Here is a 17,732-nt window from a genome sequence, read left to right as displayed (position 1 = left end):
AGGGAGGGAGGAGTAGTAGCGGCGGCGACGCGCGCGCGAGGGAGGGAGGAGCAGTAGCGGCGGCGATGTGCGCGCGAGGGAGGGAGGGAGGAGCAGTAGAGGCGGCGACGCTCGCGTGCGCGAGGGAGGGACACCCCCCTGTCTGCCGGTTGTGATCAGCTGAAAGGGGAGGGAGGAGGAGAGAGTGAGGAGAGGGGGAGGGAGGAGAGAGTGAGGAGAGGGGGAGTGAGGAGAGGGAGAATAGAGGGAGGAGGTGGGAGGGAGAATAGAGTGAGGTGGAGAGAGGAGAGGAAGAATAGAGTGGGGAGGTGAGAGGGAGGAGAGAGTGAGGTGGGTGGAGGTGAGAGGGAGGAGAGAGTGAGGTGGGGGAGGTGAGAGGGAAGAGAGAGTGAGGTGGGGGGAGGTGAGAGTGAGGTGAGGGGAGGAGAGGGAGAATAGAGGGGGGAGGTGAGAGGAAGGGGGGGAGGAGAGAGTGAGATGGGGGGGGGGGGGAGGAAGTGGAAAGGAAATAGACCGAAATTTTTTTTTTAAATGAAGCCCGTTGTTACGGGCTTAACGGCTAGTATATATATATTTTACCTGGCTGAAGACAGGCTGGCTGAGGGTGAGTGAGCCGGGATCCCCAGTATCAGCCCTCGCCGCGGCAGTTTCAGGGTTCCCAACCCTCTGGTTCTCCAGCCTCGAATACCAGGGGGGATGGTCCCACCAGGACCTGCCAACCCCCTGGGAGGCTACTTGCAACTGTCCGATCACTGCTCTAACCAAACTTTTTTTTTTTTTTTCTAATTTAAAGGGATCCTTAAACTAAGCTTCCCTTGTAAAATCAAGCGCTAAGAGATTAAAGTCACACCAAATCCAACCCTAAACTCAGCACCTCTATCAGACACTAGGTTTTGCACCTCCGCCATCTGCTGGAGACAGAAAAATACTGGCAGACATTAGGTGGCACCTCAGTGGTATAGGACAGAATCAGCGAAGTCTTTTTCTGTCTCCATCTGCTGGAGGGGAGGCAAAACCCAGCTGACTAGGACTGATCTGGGTACGTACAGGGAAACACAATTTTTCTAACAAGGTTGTCTCCTGGTAAAAGCGGCATGTAAAAACCAGATAGATAAATAACTAAATAACTAAACTCTCTCGCCGAAGCGAAGCCCAGGTCCCGCAGGCAGAGTTTTGCTATCTTTGCCTTTCATTAAACAAGAAAATAAAGTGGAAGGGGAACTGCGCAAGTGAGAGGAGCAGCGGCCAGTGAAGGGCAGCCACAACAATGCAGAAAGACTAAATTCCGTTTCTGCGAGGGACTTCAGAGAAGTGAAAGGGGCAGAAAAGGGAGAGTGGCGAAACCAGTCCACCTACAGACGACTGGGTCTGGATGGAGTTAGCAAAATTAAAGGCAGGGGCCGGGCGGGCGCGATGCATTCCCGGGACAGTAAGAGGAGTCACAGTGCAGCTGATACTTGCTGGAGACGAGAGAGATAACAGAGGAAATTAACAGAATCAGTAAAAGGAAAGGCCTGAGGAAAATCTTTAATCCAGCCCACTAGAGGATCTCAGGCACAGGCAAGACAGATTTACCAGCGGGAGGGAATGCCAGACAGATCGTATTTCTCTCCCTCTCTCTCTGAATCTTTATGGAATCAGATTAGGGAGAACAGCAGAAATGGTCAGTAAGGCCTTTCTGCATTGCCCAGCAGAGCAAGCTCGTAAAACAAGCTGGGCAGCCTGGGGTGGCTCCTATGGTAATAGACTGGGTTACAATTTACTGGGCGGGTGACAGATGGCAGAGGAGGAGAAGAGCACAACCCACACAGCCCAGCAGGGATCAGTCTGGGGGCTGCTTCTGTTCATGCTGGAGGGGCTGGGATGGAATGTAGCTTTTAAACGAGGAATCTTAAAAGCATACTTGCAGCATGGAAGGTACATTGGAGGAAAAATAAAACTTTAGGGGCAGTAGAGAGTCTGAGGCATGGTCAAGAGCGCAGCAGATAAAATGTAACGCAAATGTGCACAGTTATACATTTAAGGCCACAAAAAACCAGGACGGATAACTTTTAAATAACTGCATGCGGCGACATATACCGTACATGTGGCCATGTGCATATTTGCATATAATATTTTATAATAGTCTCAAATGACATGTGTGTGTTTTATAAAATACGTGTAATTCTGCCATGCAACATATAAGAATACATAGTCTTAGGCCCAAATATAAGTGTGAGAGTCTGTGTGTCAGCTTCTGTGCAGGTGTGAGAGCCTTTGTGCCTGTCTGTATGAGAGCACCTGTGAGAGAGCTTGTGTCTCACATATAGGCTCTCATTTGCACACACACACACATACAATGTGTATATGTGCGAGATAGAGAACTTGTGTATGTGAGAGAGAGGGAGTGTGTGTGTGAAAGTACTAGCATATATATGAGAGGGAGTGTGTAAGAGAATGAATGTGTTATGTGTGTGTGAGAGAGAAGATAAAGTTTGTGCAGTCCTACCTCTCCCAATCCATGACAAAATTAGGGTGACAGGACATCAAAAGATCCCAGGTATGGGGAGCAGGAGATTTTTTAATCCTTATTGCTTTAAATTATTGGGTAAAATTTGATGCTTCTGTTTTGAAATATTTTATTGCTATTTGGGAAATAGTAGAACAAATTTATGCAAGTTTTTTAAATTATTGAATGTTCATAGGCTGCTTTTACATGTTCTTTTTATTAGTATGGTTCCATTGCTTGACATTTTGACATTGATTTCATTGCTTGACATTTTGCAAAGATTGATGATGTTTCTGTTTTTCCATTGTAGCACTGCATAATAAAGTCAGGCTTGTGGTTTTCAGTACAGTTTTTGTTGGCACTTTTCTATTTATATTTTATGGTTTTTCTATTCTGAATTTGGTTAGAGTCTGTATTTTATAGGTCCAGTTCTTGTGTGACTTTAATTCTTGCTGTAAAAATGATGGTACTTATCACGGTTTTTATGGTATTATGGTCATCTCTTCCTCATTTATATTTTAAACAGAAATTTGCTCTTTATTAATTTCACCTGCATGCTGAAAGCAGCTTTGAATGTTCTTGTAGAAAATATTTTTTCATGCACATATTTTATTTTAATTGATGTTAGTAGATTAGGTGATTACTTTAAGGGATGGACTTAACCAATAATCCCTCTAAGGATTGGGTTGCTATGAGCATAAAATTGATAGGCTTTTTGCATCAAAGAAAGTAGTGCTGTCAGGGCGATGTAACTAAAAATATTTGCTCACGGGCAAACATTTTTACACGCAGCAATTCAATCCTTAGAGGGAACACTGGTGTTAATCCATCTGTAAAAATCTCTGGCAAGATCTTATCTGGAGTGCTTTCTTCAGTTTCTGAGGCAATATCTCTGGAGGAATACACAACAGAGAAAATGATAAAAGAAATCTCACATCTGAGCATAAGCAGCTCTCTTTTACATTGTGATCCACACTGAATAATATTAGGATTGTGGTATATAGGAATGATAAATAAGAAAATTAATATTTATACTCTGGCGGAGAATGGGGTATCATAGATATTCAAATACCTCAAAATCCTGTGCAAAATGGAAGCTTTTTTTTTTTTTTTTTTAGTAGAAAAGAAGAACAAGAGGCTTGAGGGGACAAAGATTTTTTCTCAGAAAGGATGGTGGATGCATCTTAATATAAATCAGGGAGGCACAGCATGGTATCAAAATTCAAAAGCACGTGACACACAGGATTCCTTAGAGGTGGAAAAGCAAGAATAAAGTCCGTGATCACTGACAGGAAATACAGCAGTTAAGTAGGGAAAAGCAGCAGAACCTGACGGTTTCCTGCAGCCTTGAGCTATCATCCTATTCTTCCTATGTTTGTTCCTCAGGTGGGTTCATCATCCTTTTCAGGGGTCTGTGGCCGTCCCTGAGTGCAGGGGCTCAGGACCGGGCAGGGCTGGAGAGTCCCCGGGGCAGGCTCATGATAAAAAGGCTTACCTTCCAGATCCTGCACTTTCTTCATGTGAATCTTCAGCTGTTTCTTCAACTTCTTTTCATTCTTTTCTAATTTTTCCACCAACTCTTTAAGGTCCTGCAATACGGAAAACAGATATTTGAATCCATGCTGCAGGTTTTTAAGACCGTTTTGGAGCAGAAAGACACAAATGTACCCCTACCAAGTGTCTTTTCTTTTACTGGATTACATTGTTTCCTTCTTAAGTGTGGACTTACAATATTTAAGTAAAAATTGATTCACAGAAACTTATTTTAACCTCGGAAGTTCTATTCCATTTTATTCGATGTGGCTGCAAAAGTACTGTGGTATGAAAGATTGTGTGCTGTGCTGCCAATTTCTCATTGCAGAGCTTTCACCAGCTCTCCTTTTGCTGACCGATTGCTCTAGGCCGGGTAGCCACACACTGGAACCCTGCAATTGTGGGCCCTAAGTCTGACCACCAGATGTCGTTATTGCACAATGACTGGAAGTCTCCCCCTCTGCAGCATCCCCAGCTGGACAGGGGAAAGAATGACCTGTGAATCTGATTTCTGAGAAACACTTTTCCTCCATTTTATGCCTCTGGGGGGGAAAAAAAAAACCCTTTTACAAATCAAATCCCATAGTGTTACTGAAAGCAGCATCAGGATCCAAGGAGAAGACAGCCACAGCAAGAGAAGGCTTAAAGAGCTATGGCTCCCAAGTCAAGATAATTGCTCACAATAAAGTACCTTATGACACTTGAAAGAGCCAGATCCATACTGATTTTCTTGGCAAAATAGTTCATTATTTGTTTCTCAAGTCAAGGAAGGTGCAGATATTTTCTCAGCAGGTTACAAACTCACCATTTTGGTTTAGGATGGTCTTGTTCTGCACGAGGCCTACAAGGAAGTAATTTGCCTCAAGATTGTGAACCAGCAATACCCAAATTCCTTGAGCACCTTCCCAGGATGCTCCACAATGGAATAAAATGGCTGACAAACAGCATCACGGAGCAGTTTCAAAAGCTTGCCCTTCATCAGATAAGTGTTTTCACATCAGATTAGCTCCCCTATAGTTTTCTTTACAGCTGATTCCTCAACCTCATGACCCCTGAAAGACATAGGGGCAGATATTAAAACCTGCACGCGGGCGTAGATTTGTTCGTGCAACCCGGCGCAAACAAATCTACGCCCAATTTTATAACATGTGCGTGCAGCCGCGCACATGTTATAAAATCCAGGTCGGCACGCGCAAGGGGGTGCACAATCGGAGTGGCCTTGGAGGGAACTTTCCTTCCGCCTCCCCCCACCTTACCCCCCCCCCTTACCTTTGTCGGAGAAGTTGCGCCTGCCTCCTGGCAGGCATAGCTTATGCACACCGTCCAAGAGCCGGCCCGCGATCCTGAGCACAGCGGCAAATGTCCGCTGTGCCTGGAGGCTCCGGCCACGCCCCCGCACCAGCCCACCCACGCCCAGCCCCTTTTTGCAAGCCCCGGGACATACGCACGTCCCAGGGCTTGCTCGGCGCGCGCAGGGGCAGGTTTCCGGGGTTACGCGCGTAACCCTTTGAAAATCTGCCCCATACAATCAAGTGTTTTTTATTTATTATTTTAAATCAACAGGTACAGACCATCCAAACGTTCAGAAAAGTTCAAGGCTCAAAGGAATGGGGGCCCTGATAAAATGCACTCCAAGGATCTCTCCCCGACATAACAGTGCATGCAAGAGCCATGTGTTTCTAGTGCGTCCAGTGCATGCTACTATGGACCCCCAGTAGAAACAGGAAGGACAGAATGCAATAATCAGCTTCTTACCAGATTTTCATTAGTGAGTCGGGTAATTTCCTGCTGAATGCCAAACTCCACCTGGGCTTCGGGTGAGAGCTGAAGCGTTTGGAGCAGGACCTGCTGCTGCTTCTCGACTTCCTCCTTCAAGGCCTCCACGTGCGCCGTCAGAATCTCCACTTCCTCCTCATGCTCTCGGCTTTGAGCCTGCAGCTGGGCTTCCAGCAGTCTGTCAAAAGCAGAGGAAACACTCATCACCATGCGATAACGAGGGAAGATGATTCTTTGTTCAGCTAAACAGATCTTTTTATATTGGCATTTGGAATAAGCAACCATTTTATTTTCTTCAGAATAGAAAACGTCTAGTAGAGATGGAAATTTTACCTGGCTGCAAAATTAGGTGCTGATGAGCAAAGGGCACATGGCTGAAGATCGAAGGCCCAAGCAGGCAGGGCAGTCCCCATATTATACTATCTGTGTCTTTACCTGAAGTCTCACCTTTACAGTATTGTCCCACTAGTATTCTTTAACAACAGATGTGAATTCTATAGTAGTAGCTTCTTGATATATATTTCAGGTTTATTGACTTCAATGGTTAATATGGCATTCTCTCTTTCTCTTTGTTATCTGCTGTTTCAAGTGATCACATTTTCCTTGTGCTACACATAGTAGTCCTGCTGGTTTATTACCCCCAACAAGCCGTGACTGGTGCCCTATCCACAGTGTTTTTTTTTCTGTTTTTGTAAATTGTATTTGTTATTTGAACAAATCGGGAGATGTAATGGCACATGCGCTTTCTAATTTTTTTTTAAACAATGAACAAAACTTTAAACACAACCATGTCCCAGTCAGTACCCTCATACTCCCTTAAAATAAATGGTAAAGGGGTACCTGTAAAACACCTTAATTGGGCCGATGCTTACACAAATAAAACATTTAGAGGTCTATAATCAGTCACAGGGAGTCTGGCTAATTTAGCTGGATAAGTTTATCCAGCTAACTTTAGAATTGTTCTGGGGCAGTCCTAAAGCGAACCAGATAACAATCGGATACTGCAGAATATCAACGTTAGCCGGATAACTTTTCTCTGCCCCAGAATGCTAGATAAGTCAATGGAGGTCAAATAGGGGAATTTCAAAACCGTGGTGTTTGTCCAATTAAGTCCCAACTTAGTTGGGAAAAAAACCCCTTTGAATATAAATTTCTTAATGCTTTACTAAATGTCCCATGAGGTTTCCTGCTGGCACTGTTTAAATTCAGCTAGCACTGAAGCAATACATGAGATAAGGGACACTGCTCTCATAAAACTGTATGCCCACCACCTAGCCCTTTGTTCTTATTTATGAAAAAAGGGGATTGTTGAAGGAAAGAAACAGGCCTTAGAGCTGCACGTCCAGGGATTATATCACAGCGTCAGAAACTTATTACTAGCTGGTTAAGTAAGATCGGCACCAGAAGGCAGCCATAATGAAATGCAAACGTGATCCCTGTCTCAGTTTACTAGTAAGGTACTATTGGTTACCACATAGAACTTTCAGGCTTGGATTTAGGTATAGATAAACCTCCTCCTGTGCCAATTCTTTTTTTTTTTTTTATAGGGGATTTTAGGTTTTCAATATTTTACATGTCCAGTCACTTCGGGAGGAGGGGATTTTAGGTTTTCATTATTTTACATGTCCAGTCGCTTCGGGAGGAGGGGATTTTAGGTTTTCATTACTTTACATGTCCAGTCGCTTCGGGAGGAGGGGATTTTAGGTTTTCATTACTTTACATGTCCAGTCGCTTCGGGAGGAGGGGATTTTAGGTTTTTAGGTTTTCTTTGGGGGAAAGTTTGCCGTCTACCCTTACCCCTGCCTCTAACGCAGGGGTAGGGGTAGGCGGTAAATTAGCAGGTTAAACGCGTGGCTAAACTGCAGGCTAAAAAGGCGATAGTCGGGGCGCGCGTTACTGAATGGGGGGGGGAATAGCTAATCCGATCGTTTACATCTCATATACATGCCACGGGCGGAAGGGGTTGCTCGTTGATTTAAAGAGGCGGTAAGAATGAGTTAAAGGGGATAGTGGATCGCGGGTTGGGCTAACGCGGCCAAATTGTGAGTAAAAGGTGGGTTAGAAACAGGGTAACCGCGGCCGCACTTTACTGTATTGACCTGTAAGACGGTAACTTTGAAACAGGTGCATGGGTGCACATATGCACACGTTTGCCGGCTCGCATCCAGAAATGCAGCCATTTTACAACATTGCGCGTATGTTAGAAAATAGGCTGAACACATGTACATCTGTACACATTTTAAGTGAACACTCAAATGTGCACACAAATCCTGCTTCCACCATGTAAATGGGGGGATTTTAAAAGGGGCACATGTCCATACCATTTCCAGTATCACCATTTCATTCCCAGTTCGCCCAGTTAAGAGATAGAACTTCCCAACCCCCCCTAGTTTAATAGTCTCCCTTTCCCTCCGGTAGCCCCGACCTTAAAACCCTGCTGACTATACTAGATTTTATTTTATTACACTTACATGCCATCCATGGCAATAGTAAAGTTACATGGCAGGTAACATGGTAGTCACCTATGTGTGTAAGTATTTATGCATACATCTCTTGGTCTTCCCGCGACACGCCCACGCCCACATATTGCCCATGCCCCACACCTTTTTGTAAACATTTGACTTGAGTGTGTAATGGGAGATACGCATGTACAGAGGCGGCTTATAAAATCTGCTCAGCGTGCGGCGGCCCGACTTGCACACGTATACTCCGGCTTTGGCACACACAGGGATTTTAAAATTCGCCTTTAAGTTTGTACCTGAGGCGATGGAGGGAAAAGCGACGAGCCCAAGGTCAAAAGGAATGGCAGTGGGATTTGAACCTTGGCTTCCCTTGTTCACAGCCTGCTGCTCTAACCACCAGGCTACTCCTCCATTTCATCAGCCTTGGTGTGCTGACTGACTGTGCTGCATCAATACCCCCTCCTCCTGCAGGGCTTCCTGTTACTACTGGAAACCCCTGCAAAGGACTGGGTACCGCAGGGTCAGTCAGCATGCCAGAGCTTCTGAAGACCCCCATGCTGATTTTTTCTTCATCTTCGGGAACCACTAGAGGATAGAAGCAGAGCCACAACTTGGTAGGGGAGGAAGGAGGGGAAGGGTATTTAGGCAGGAGGAATCGTCCCCATAGGGAGGAGGGGGAGGATAAAGGAAAATTGGTTTTTACCTGCTAATTTTCATTCCTGGAATACCATAGATCAGTCCAGATGCATGGGTTTTGCCTCTTTACCAGCAGATGGATACAGAGTAAAAAAGCTTTACTGAGACTGCTACTTAACCCAGTGTGCCATTTGCAATCCCTCAATATGACTTGTACCCAAGCCAAAATGAGATCAAACATAAAACTTAACTCTCTCCCCCGAAACAAGTAGGAAGGTGTAGCTCCTACACTGGAGCTGCCTCATCAACTATAGGTATGAGAACTTCCCAACCAGCAACTACTTGTGCTTTATTTACATACTGAAAACAAACAAGAGCAATCTTTCCGAAAAGGGCGGGTATTGCGCTCACTTGTGGACAAACCAGTGAGTGGCTTCACTGACCGACCCCCGACGCCGCACTGCTGAGCTCTGCCGCCAGTGAAGATGCGGTCCAACTGCCGCTGACGTCTGCTGCTACGCGGTGGGAAGCTGCCATCTGCTCTTTGTGGCTGGACCTCCGCTGTTGCTAACTCCTCATAGCGTGGCCTGGGAGGGCCGCCGATGTTGCCCTCTGCTTAGCGGAACGGGGCTGCCAACACCTCCAGCTCTTCTTGGCCCGAGGGCATCTCATGTTGCTTCCACCTTTTTCATGGCTGGGAGTCACCACTGATGATAGTCACTGCTGGGATGACACCGATGCAGTCCCCTTGGTGTGGGTGGGACACAGCCGACTTCCTCCTGCACCCGTCATCTTAGGTGCGCAAGAGCGCTTCTCTTCTCAATTTAAAGGGCCCACAGCGGGAAAAGCCCCGTGGCTCCATTTGATGATGTCTCCACCTTGTCACATCTCCAGCCCTATAAAAGGGCTCTCTGCCAGTTCCTTGGGGCCTTCACAAGAGTGTTAATGGTCATCCATGGACTCTTCTTCCTGTAAGGTCTTCCGTGGTCATACTCCTGTCTTGATGGTCTTCATGTTCTTTGCTGGATTTTCCTGGTCTTCTTGATCCTGTTCCAAGTTCCAGTTCCAAATTCTTAGTTGCCTTGTTCTTCGTGGGAGCTTCTCCATGTGGATGAAAGATAGAACTCCTTGTTTCCTTTCGGTTTATCCTCAGGCAATCTATTTTATTTAAAAATCATTTATTTTTCGCCTAACAGATTACATCTTCCTAAGCAATTTACAACATGTATTAAAACAAATATACAATTTCTTCAAGAATAAGAGAAAACCCTCCATAAATCCATTAATCTTGCTGATCATCATCATTCATCAGGCAGGTTTTTAAAGACTTACAAAATTTTAATACATCCACCTCCTCTCTCAAACCAGATGGCAAACTGTTTCAGAGTTGTGGGACCATCCCTGAAAAAGATCTTGCCTTCAGACGGGAATGACGATATATTTTAACATCCTGAACTCTTAGAATATGCTCCTTCATTGATCTCAAACTTCTGCTAGGCTTATACCAGCTAAGACGATTTTCAAATTGCTGCAAGTCTTCTCCTTTTAATGATTTAAAAGCCAGAGACAAATTTTTAAATTTGCATCTGGCACTCACAGGAAGCCAATGCAGATCTAATAATAACGGCTCAGATGGAGTTCTCCTAGTGCTTCCTGTCAAAATACGAGCTGCCGTGTTTTGTATTATCTGTAATTTCAGAGTAGGGCAATCCCAGGAACGAAGCATTACGTAGTCGATATAAGACAAAACGAGCATAGACCACCGATGTTAATACAGTTGGATACAAAAACGATCTAATTTGCTAAACAATTTAATTCTCAGATAACTATTTCTCACCAGAGGCAAAATATGCTTCTCTAAACTCAAAGTGGAATCTAGTTGGATTCCATAGAAATCTAATCTCATCCTTAGGTGAGACCTCCACCCCATAAACTTCAAAGGAAATTCTAATTTACTATATCCCAAATATAAACTCTCAGTTTTCTTGGCATTTAGAACCAACTTGCTCTTATTCAACCAACTCTTCAATGAGTCCAAACAGATTCCTAGCCGTATATAAAATTCCTCCTTATTTATTCCTAAAGGGACTAAAATCTGGACATTATCTACATATATGTATGGTAAAAAACCTGCCTTCTGAATATCACTGACTCTGCTCATAAAAATGTTGAATAAAATCAGTGAAATGGATGACACCTGTGGCACTCCACAACTTACCTCAACAGCAGCAGAATAATTACCCTTTTGACTCTTCCAGGTGCTTTACCAACTGCTCCAGGTCCTTCCTCAAATAAGAGCTTGCCCTTAAAGGAGAGAGCGCTCAGCTGAGATTTGGACCACACATCCGCCGACCAATTCCTCAACCTCAGAAGTCTTCTGGCCATCACCACTAATACCACAATCCTGGTTTGTCATACGAATCAAGTCATATAAGGCGTCCGCCACATAGGCCACTTCTACCTATAAGCGTTCTGCTTGTTTGGCCAAGGCCAAGAATTCCTTGTTGTTGCTGAACAAACTGCTGACCAGATGCCTAAAACTGAGACTTCAAAAATTTCCAATTTCCGGTCCTATGTGTCCTTCAGCACTGCTGAACCTGCCACCGAAATAGTGGTCTTCTTGTTAACGCCGAAACCCAAGCGTCCACTTTTGGAGTTGCCAAAATCTCCAAGGCCTCCTCTGGCAGGGGGTACAGGTTCACCATGGCTCTCCCTACCTTCAGGCCAGTATCCGGAGTATCTCACTCCCTGATCACCAACTTCTTCACTGACTATGAAAATGGAAAGCCTTCGCCCCTGCAAGCCATTCATGACGGGGTCAACCCCTTTGTGATCAAACTTCTCTTGTGGAACTTTAATCCCTAGTTCCTGTAATACATGCAGGATCATGGGTCACAATTCATTCTTCCTAAATAGATGGACTACCTTAGTTCATCTCTCTCTACATCTCATAGACTCGCCATCTGGATAATCCTCTCTTGGACCATCAGCTCTGTTGGAATCCTTGGAATCCTCTGTGGCATCACTACACTGGCCTCTCAGCTCCAACATGTGAAGGATACCTCCATACCCCCTCTGTGGGTCCAATTTCCTAACCTTTGCTAGTCTCGAGCAACTCTGAGGGTGGGGGTGTTTCCTACCTGTAGCCTTCCTAGCCAGGAAAGCCTTATGCAAGAGGAGAACAAATTTGGTACAAAAATCTTCTTAGTCTTCTGCCCCCTCCTCAAAGGATTCTTTAGGCCCATCTAAGTCATCCTGAGCAATCATAGGGCTATGAATGGCCGGACATAATGGAGGTGGAGAATCCCCTCCCTCCCTGGGCATTCCATGTCATCAGCACTTGCTAACAAAATGGCTTCCATTCCTGCATATTCCACGAGGCCTGCACTGCTTTCCCCTGCTGATCGGCTTTACTCTCCATCCCAACACTGCTCTCCAGAGACACACTTGGTGCAGCGACCCACCAGGTTAACCACAACTGAGGTTCCCCGCATAAGCAGCTTCTTTTACTGCATTTTGCCATTGGTGCCATGCTTCCTGTTGCCATCTTGCATATTATGGACTCACCAGGCCGAGGAACAGCTGAACCTCAGCTACAATCACAGGAAGCAGTCCTCCTGTTCTCCCTCCTTTACTAGTGAAAGCTTCTACCTCCCCCCCCCCCACCCTTCAGTCTGCTCCACTCTTTTTTTTTTTTTTCTTTTTGGCATAACTTCAGCCAAGAACAAAAACAAATGTTCAATACTTTCCTGAGCTGACTTGCTGTGCTGATGCCACTGTTGGGGAGAAAGGGCTCTGTAGGGCAAAGAGGGAACTGCACCACCAGCTTTCTGAGCACCCCATGGATCTGCAAATGAGACTCTCAAGGATCATCAACCCCCTGCTCGTCTGACTCAATCAGGGAGGATGATCTTACCAGGAACCTCTCAACCACCTGCGAATAAAGTCCTGATACGAAATCCTTTTTTTTCCCTACTCTAGACTGCAGATTTTACAACTCTGCCATCTATTGGAACAGAGAAATACCGAGGGACTGCAAGTGAAACTAGGTTAAGTAGCAGTGTCAGCAAAGCTTTTCTTCTCTGTCTCCATCTGCTGGTAGGGAGGCAAATCCATGTCTGGTATGATCTGGGGTATGAACAAGAACTCCCCTTTCCCCACTGCCTACAGGCGCATGTCACCTTAATCCGGATCCAGGAACTTTCCAGTATGGGATGTACAGGAGAGATGTATAGGATTAAGGAGTGATAGGAGTGTCTTACCCCCAAAAAGGATGTGTCTTGGAAGGTTTATTTAAGGTGCTTCCCCAGAGGCACCAGGGAGAGGAAGAGAAGGAACTGGAAAAAGATATTTAAGGTGCTTCCATAAGCACTGGGAGGAGTCTGTCTGGGTTCTGGAGTTGAGCTGAAGTAAAAGGAGCTCTAAGGCTGAGGACTCAGCTATAAGGACTTCAGGGCTTAAGAGTTCTAGTAATTTGATCTGGCTGGACAAGCAAAGGGAATGGAAGAGAGTCTTCAGATTGTTTCATCTGGGGCCTGGAAGAAGTAATGGCCTTGGTGCAGCTTAGAAGGGTAACTCAAGCAGCCTGAGAGAATGAGTGAGTAAACATTGTGAGTTTCTGTGATGTGCTTAAGAAGTGTGAATATTTTCTCTACAGCTTGGACTACAGTATTTACTGGATTTCTCTCTGCCTTTATTGGACTTTGATTTTTTGAACTTTACAATAAATGCCTTCTTTCTGTTCTGGTGTGCAACTCCCCTGGGGCACCATAGCAATAGCAATCCCTCAGTGGAAGGAATCCTGTTCCAGGGCTGCATACAAGTTTTTCTAACCCCTGTGGTGCCTAAAGATGATCCCAGGTGAAGGGGAAGGGATTATACAAAGTTTGTATAATGCTACCTACTCCTTTATAACTAAAAATAACTTTACTGAAATGCAAACTCACAGGCGTTATATATGCCTTGGTTTCCATCTCATCTAGATCAGTCGGAAGAGGCAAAACTAACTTTTCCACCTGCCAACATCGGTTCATTTCTTATTCAGAATTTTCCTGTTTCTGCTCTCTGCGCTCCTGCTGAATTCTGTGAAAGAGCTTATGCACTGACAAGGCCCAGCAGAGGCTTGCAGAACTTCCTGGCAGGAAACAGTTTCCAACATAATCTAGACCCACAAAATATGGTAAAATCCCCCAAATTTTTATTGAAAGGTTATTCTGCTTGTGAAGAATATTGTGCCACTCCCAGGAGGACCGTTTCAGCTTAGCTAGCTTTCTGATCAACCTGTTTGTAATGCAACTTTAACACTGGTAATATTCTTCTGAGAAGTCCCACAGCAGTGCAGCCAGTTTTCATATACACTGGTGCATGATGGTACATTGTTTGCTGGGTGGTGGGATGGGGAAATGCCATGTCCACTGCTACCACTGAGCTTCGCTTGGTTGGTTACTGATTGATTACAAACACCAACCATCCTCCCCCTTCAAAAAAAACAACAAAAAAACCCACATTCCTTGTGCCCAAATATGAAAGCACAATGTTTTCAGTCATGTGGCTGAGCCAAATTACTTCAAGCTCTAAGTATTCTGTACACAAATGAAACTGTACAAGTTCACTAGAAAGGTGCCATTCAGTAAAATGTAGAACTTTCCAGGTGCAAGGCTTCAGGGAGCTGGGTATCTCATGTTGAGTCATGGTTGATGTCTTCCCCCAAAAGTCTTGGAAGAATTATAAAAATGCTTCCCATGAGGCTCAGAGAGAGACGGAAGAGAAGCTAAGAACAGAGAAGAAGGAGCTCTCTGGAGTTGTGGGAGCTCTCTGAGGAAGCCAAGGAGTCCCCGCTGGAGTTTTTGGAAAGAGAGAGCAGGTGGGAGGAGCGGTGAAGTTCCGTGTGGATATTCTGGAGTGGACTTAGAGAGCTTTGCTCAACTATCAGCTGTTGGCCAACTGGGAGGATTAAGGACCCCTCAAAGTCTTTAGGGGCACCTAAGCTGGGCCTGGGAAGACCAGAGTCTGTGAGGAAGAAGTTTGCTCGCTGTCTGCAGTCTTCCCCTTGGGGATCCTAAAGGAAGAGAAAGGCTCCAGTGAGAGACTGTGGAGAGGATGGGAGACTTGATTAAGAGAAATAGATAGAAAAGAACTGTGAGTAACCATTATGGGAATTTTGGAGATTTTCACTAATAACTGTAAAGTGTATTGCTGGAACATTTCCTGTCTTCTTGAATTTTTTTCTGAGACTGTTTGCTAATTATTTTTTCCTAACTGGATTTTTTCTTCTTCTTGGACTCTGAATAAATTCTCTTTTTGTTTTGGAACACAACCCTGGTGCGGAGAGTAGGTTTTTTTGTTTTTTTTTTTAATATGTAAGAGACTTCCTTGGGCCCCAAAGCAAAGCTATTCCCCAGTGGAAGGATCCCTGATTCCAGGGCTGAAGACAATTTTTTCCCACCCCTGCAGTTGCAGAAGGCGACCCCCAGCAAAAAAAAAAAAAAAGGGGAGAGGTTACATAGACCTAAGAAAGGAGCTAACATATTTCTTAGACAGCAACACTGAGGCGTACACAGTGATTTTCTACCATAATTCAACTCCTCCTTCTCTGACTTTCACCTTTTTTTTTCATAATATCTTTATTGGATTTTTATCAGAAGACACAACAATCAATAATGCTTATGCCCCACCAATCTGACAATGTTTGAACACAAAACAAGGTGGTATATTAACAAAATAGCAAAACACAATAGCTGAGAAAACTCTCCTCACAGCCCAATCCCATACCTCCCCCCCCTCCGACCCTCCATTCCCCACTACTACACCCTTCAACACCAAAATCGGCATGACTGGAGCATTTCCTGTCTTACAGAACACTAGAGAGTCATATCCCAATCCCCTAAACTCACATCCCTCGAAATCTATAAGCTCTCTGTACTCTCAACCCACATTTAGTTATCTTTTGCTTTGCATAATAAACATAGAGAGGTCTGCAACACCTCAGGTGCAAGAGAAAAAAATGGTCACCAAATCTCTGAAAATCTCTGCTTAGACTTAGCAATCAGTGGATCAATAGACTTATACTCCAGCATCATCAGTTCCAGCATGTGGCCCAGTCTCTGCCAGTCAGAAAGAAAAAATATACATTTTTTCGCTATTAAATTAGCTTTAACCAACAATAATTTCTGAGCTTTAGGAACTCAAATCTTTTCCCCCTTCACACCTAATAAACAAAATGTTGCAGACCACTCCAGTTGGTATTTTAGTAATGAATTGAGAAATAACAAAATTCCATCCCAAAAACAATGAATCAATGCCCACTCACATAAACAATGCAGAAAAGTGGCCTTCGGTTCCCTACATTTCAGACAATGATTGGCAGCAGCAACATGAGCTTTATATGCTTTCACAGGCCAAAAATATATCTTGTGCAAAAGTTTAAAGTGCATTTCTTTAAGTGTCATACTTTCCATAGACTTATTAATCAGCCATAAACCCATCGCCATCTCCTTGCCAGTAATATGAGTGCCCAAATCTGTCCCCCTAAACTCCTGCCGTAGTGTCCAACAAACGATATGCAGTAATATAGTGAAGAAATGTATACGCCATAGACATTGTTATCTTTCTTGCTTTCCCCAAATGTAAAAATCGTTGAAACGCACCAGAGGTATATTCGCCTACCCTATTCTGCAATAGACCAGCAATATAACTTTGTACTTGAAGATATGGGAGAAAATCAGTAGAGCGGAAGCCCAAATGTTCTACACAATACTTTCCTAGACTGTAAATCCTAAAATGATTGTACCTCATTCATGCGATCAATCTCCAACCGCCTAAATATGACATTAGTATCACCAGCTACAAAGTACGGGTTCCCCGTTAGTGGGAGACATGGAGACATCCTAGGCAAGCCCAAGGAGCGACCTAAAGAACCTTCAGGCCCTCCTTATTGTTGCAAAATACAGGGACTGAGAAATGGAGATCGGAAGGGAAGCAGCTGGCACACGTAATATATATTTTAAGTGAAGCGGAGACGCATAATTAGCCTCTAAATCTAGAGTACTAGAATTTCCACGGCCTCTGAACCAGTCAGCCAGTGTGCTCAGGTGACATACCAAGTTATAATATTTAATATGAGAAAAACTCATGCCACCTTCTACTTTAGGATAACAACATTTATTATCCTAAAGGGCTGTACTTTGCCCCTGCCTCCTCACCCAATGACTTCCAATCAGATCATGGGGAAAAGAAGAAGGGGCAGGGCCTCAGCACAGATCTCTGCTGTGAGGTGCCAGCCCTGCCTCCCTCGGCCCCGCATTAGACTGCCGTCCAGCCACATATGCCTGTTCCAGTGAAATTAAAGAGGGTAAAATATATTTAAGTCTGTTGACCAGGGGCTTAGTGTCCAAATTAATCAAGGAAATGGGCCTATATGAAGATGGGCACTCTGGGTGCTTCCCTGGCTTGCGCACAACAATTACTACAGCCACCTGAGAGGACTCCGGCATTCTCCCTGCCTTAAAAAGATCAGTCAGGGGCACTCGTACTTGTTCCCATAGCACTTTATAAAAGTGGGCATGTAGGCCATCAGGCCCTGGGGATTTAAAGGACTTAAGCTCCCCAATGACTCCAGCTACCTCCCCATCAGTAATTGGTTGATTTAATCCTTCCAAACCCACTTCCCCAAAATGTGGTACTACTACTTTGGACACAAAGTTGTCTCTCAGCACCAGAGCCTCCAGTTCCAGAACAGAGCTCGCGGTAAAAGTCTCTAAAACATTCCCTATCCCTGTATTATCAGAGTACCACCCCCTCCCATATCACTCCTGATACCTTTAACATGCACTGAACCC

The 17,732-nt window shown here is 44.7% G+C and overlaps 1 protein-coding gene across 3 annotated transcripts in view; it reads right to left on the bottom strand.

The window, feature by feature from the left end:
- The window catches only part of MYO5B (myosin VB), an 896,473-nt gene that overhangs the window by 45,616 nt on the left and 833,125 nt on the right, over positions 1-17,732 (bottom strand). For all 3 annotated transcript variants that reach the window (XM_029580146.1, XM_029580135.1, XM_029580157.1), the window contains 2 exons: positions 5,777-5,975; positions 3,984-4,077 (listed from right to left, as the gene is read on the bottom strand). In XM_029580146.1, coding sequence (XP_029436006.1) covers positions 3,984-4,077; positions 5,777-5,975 — 293 coding nt within the window. The remainder of the gene's footprint in view (positions 1-3,983; positions 4,078-5,776; positions 5,976-17,732) is intronic.

The sequence above is a fragment of the Rhinatrema bivittatum genome, chromosome 1 (assembly GCF_901001135.1).
Source record: "Rhinatrema bivittatum chromosome 1, aRhiBiv1.1, whole genome shotgun sequence".
In the NCBI taxonomy this organism is placed as follows: Eukaryota; Metazoa; Chordata; class Amphibia; order Gymnophiona; family Rhinatrematidae; genus Rhinatrema; species Rhinatrema bivittatum.
This window is presented reverse-complemented; position numbering and strand designations above follow the sequence as displayed.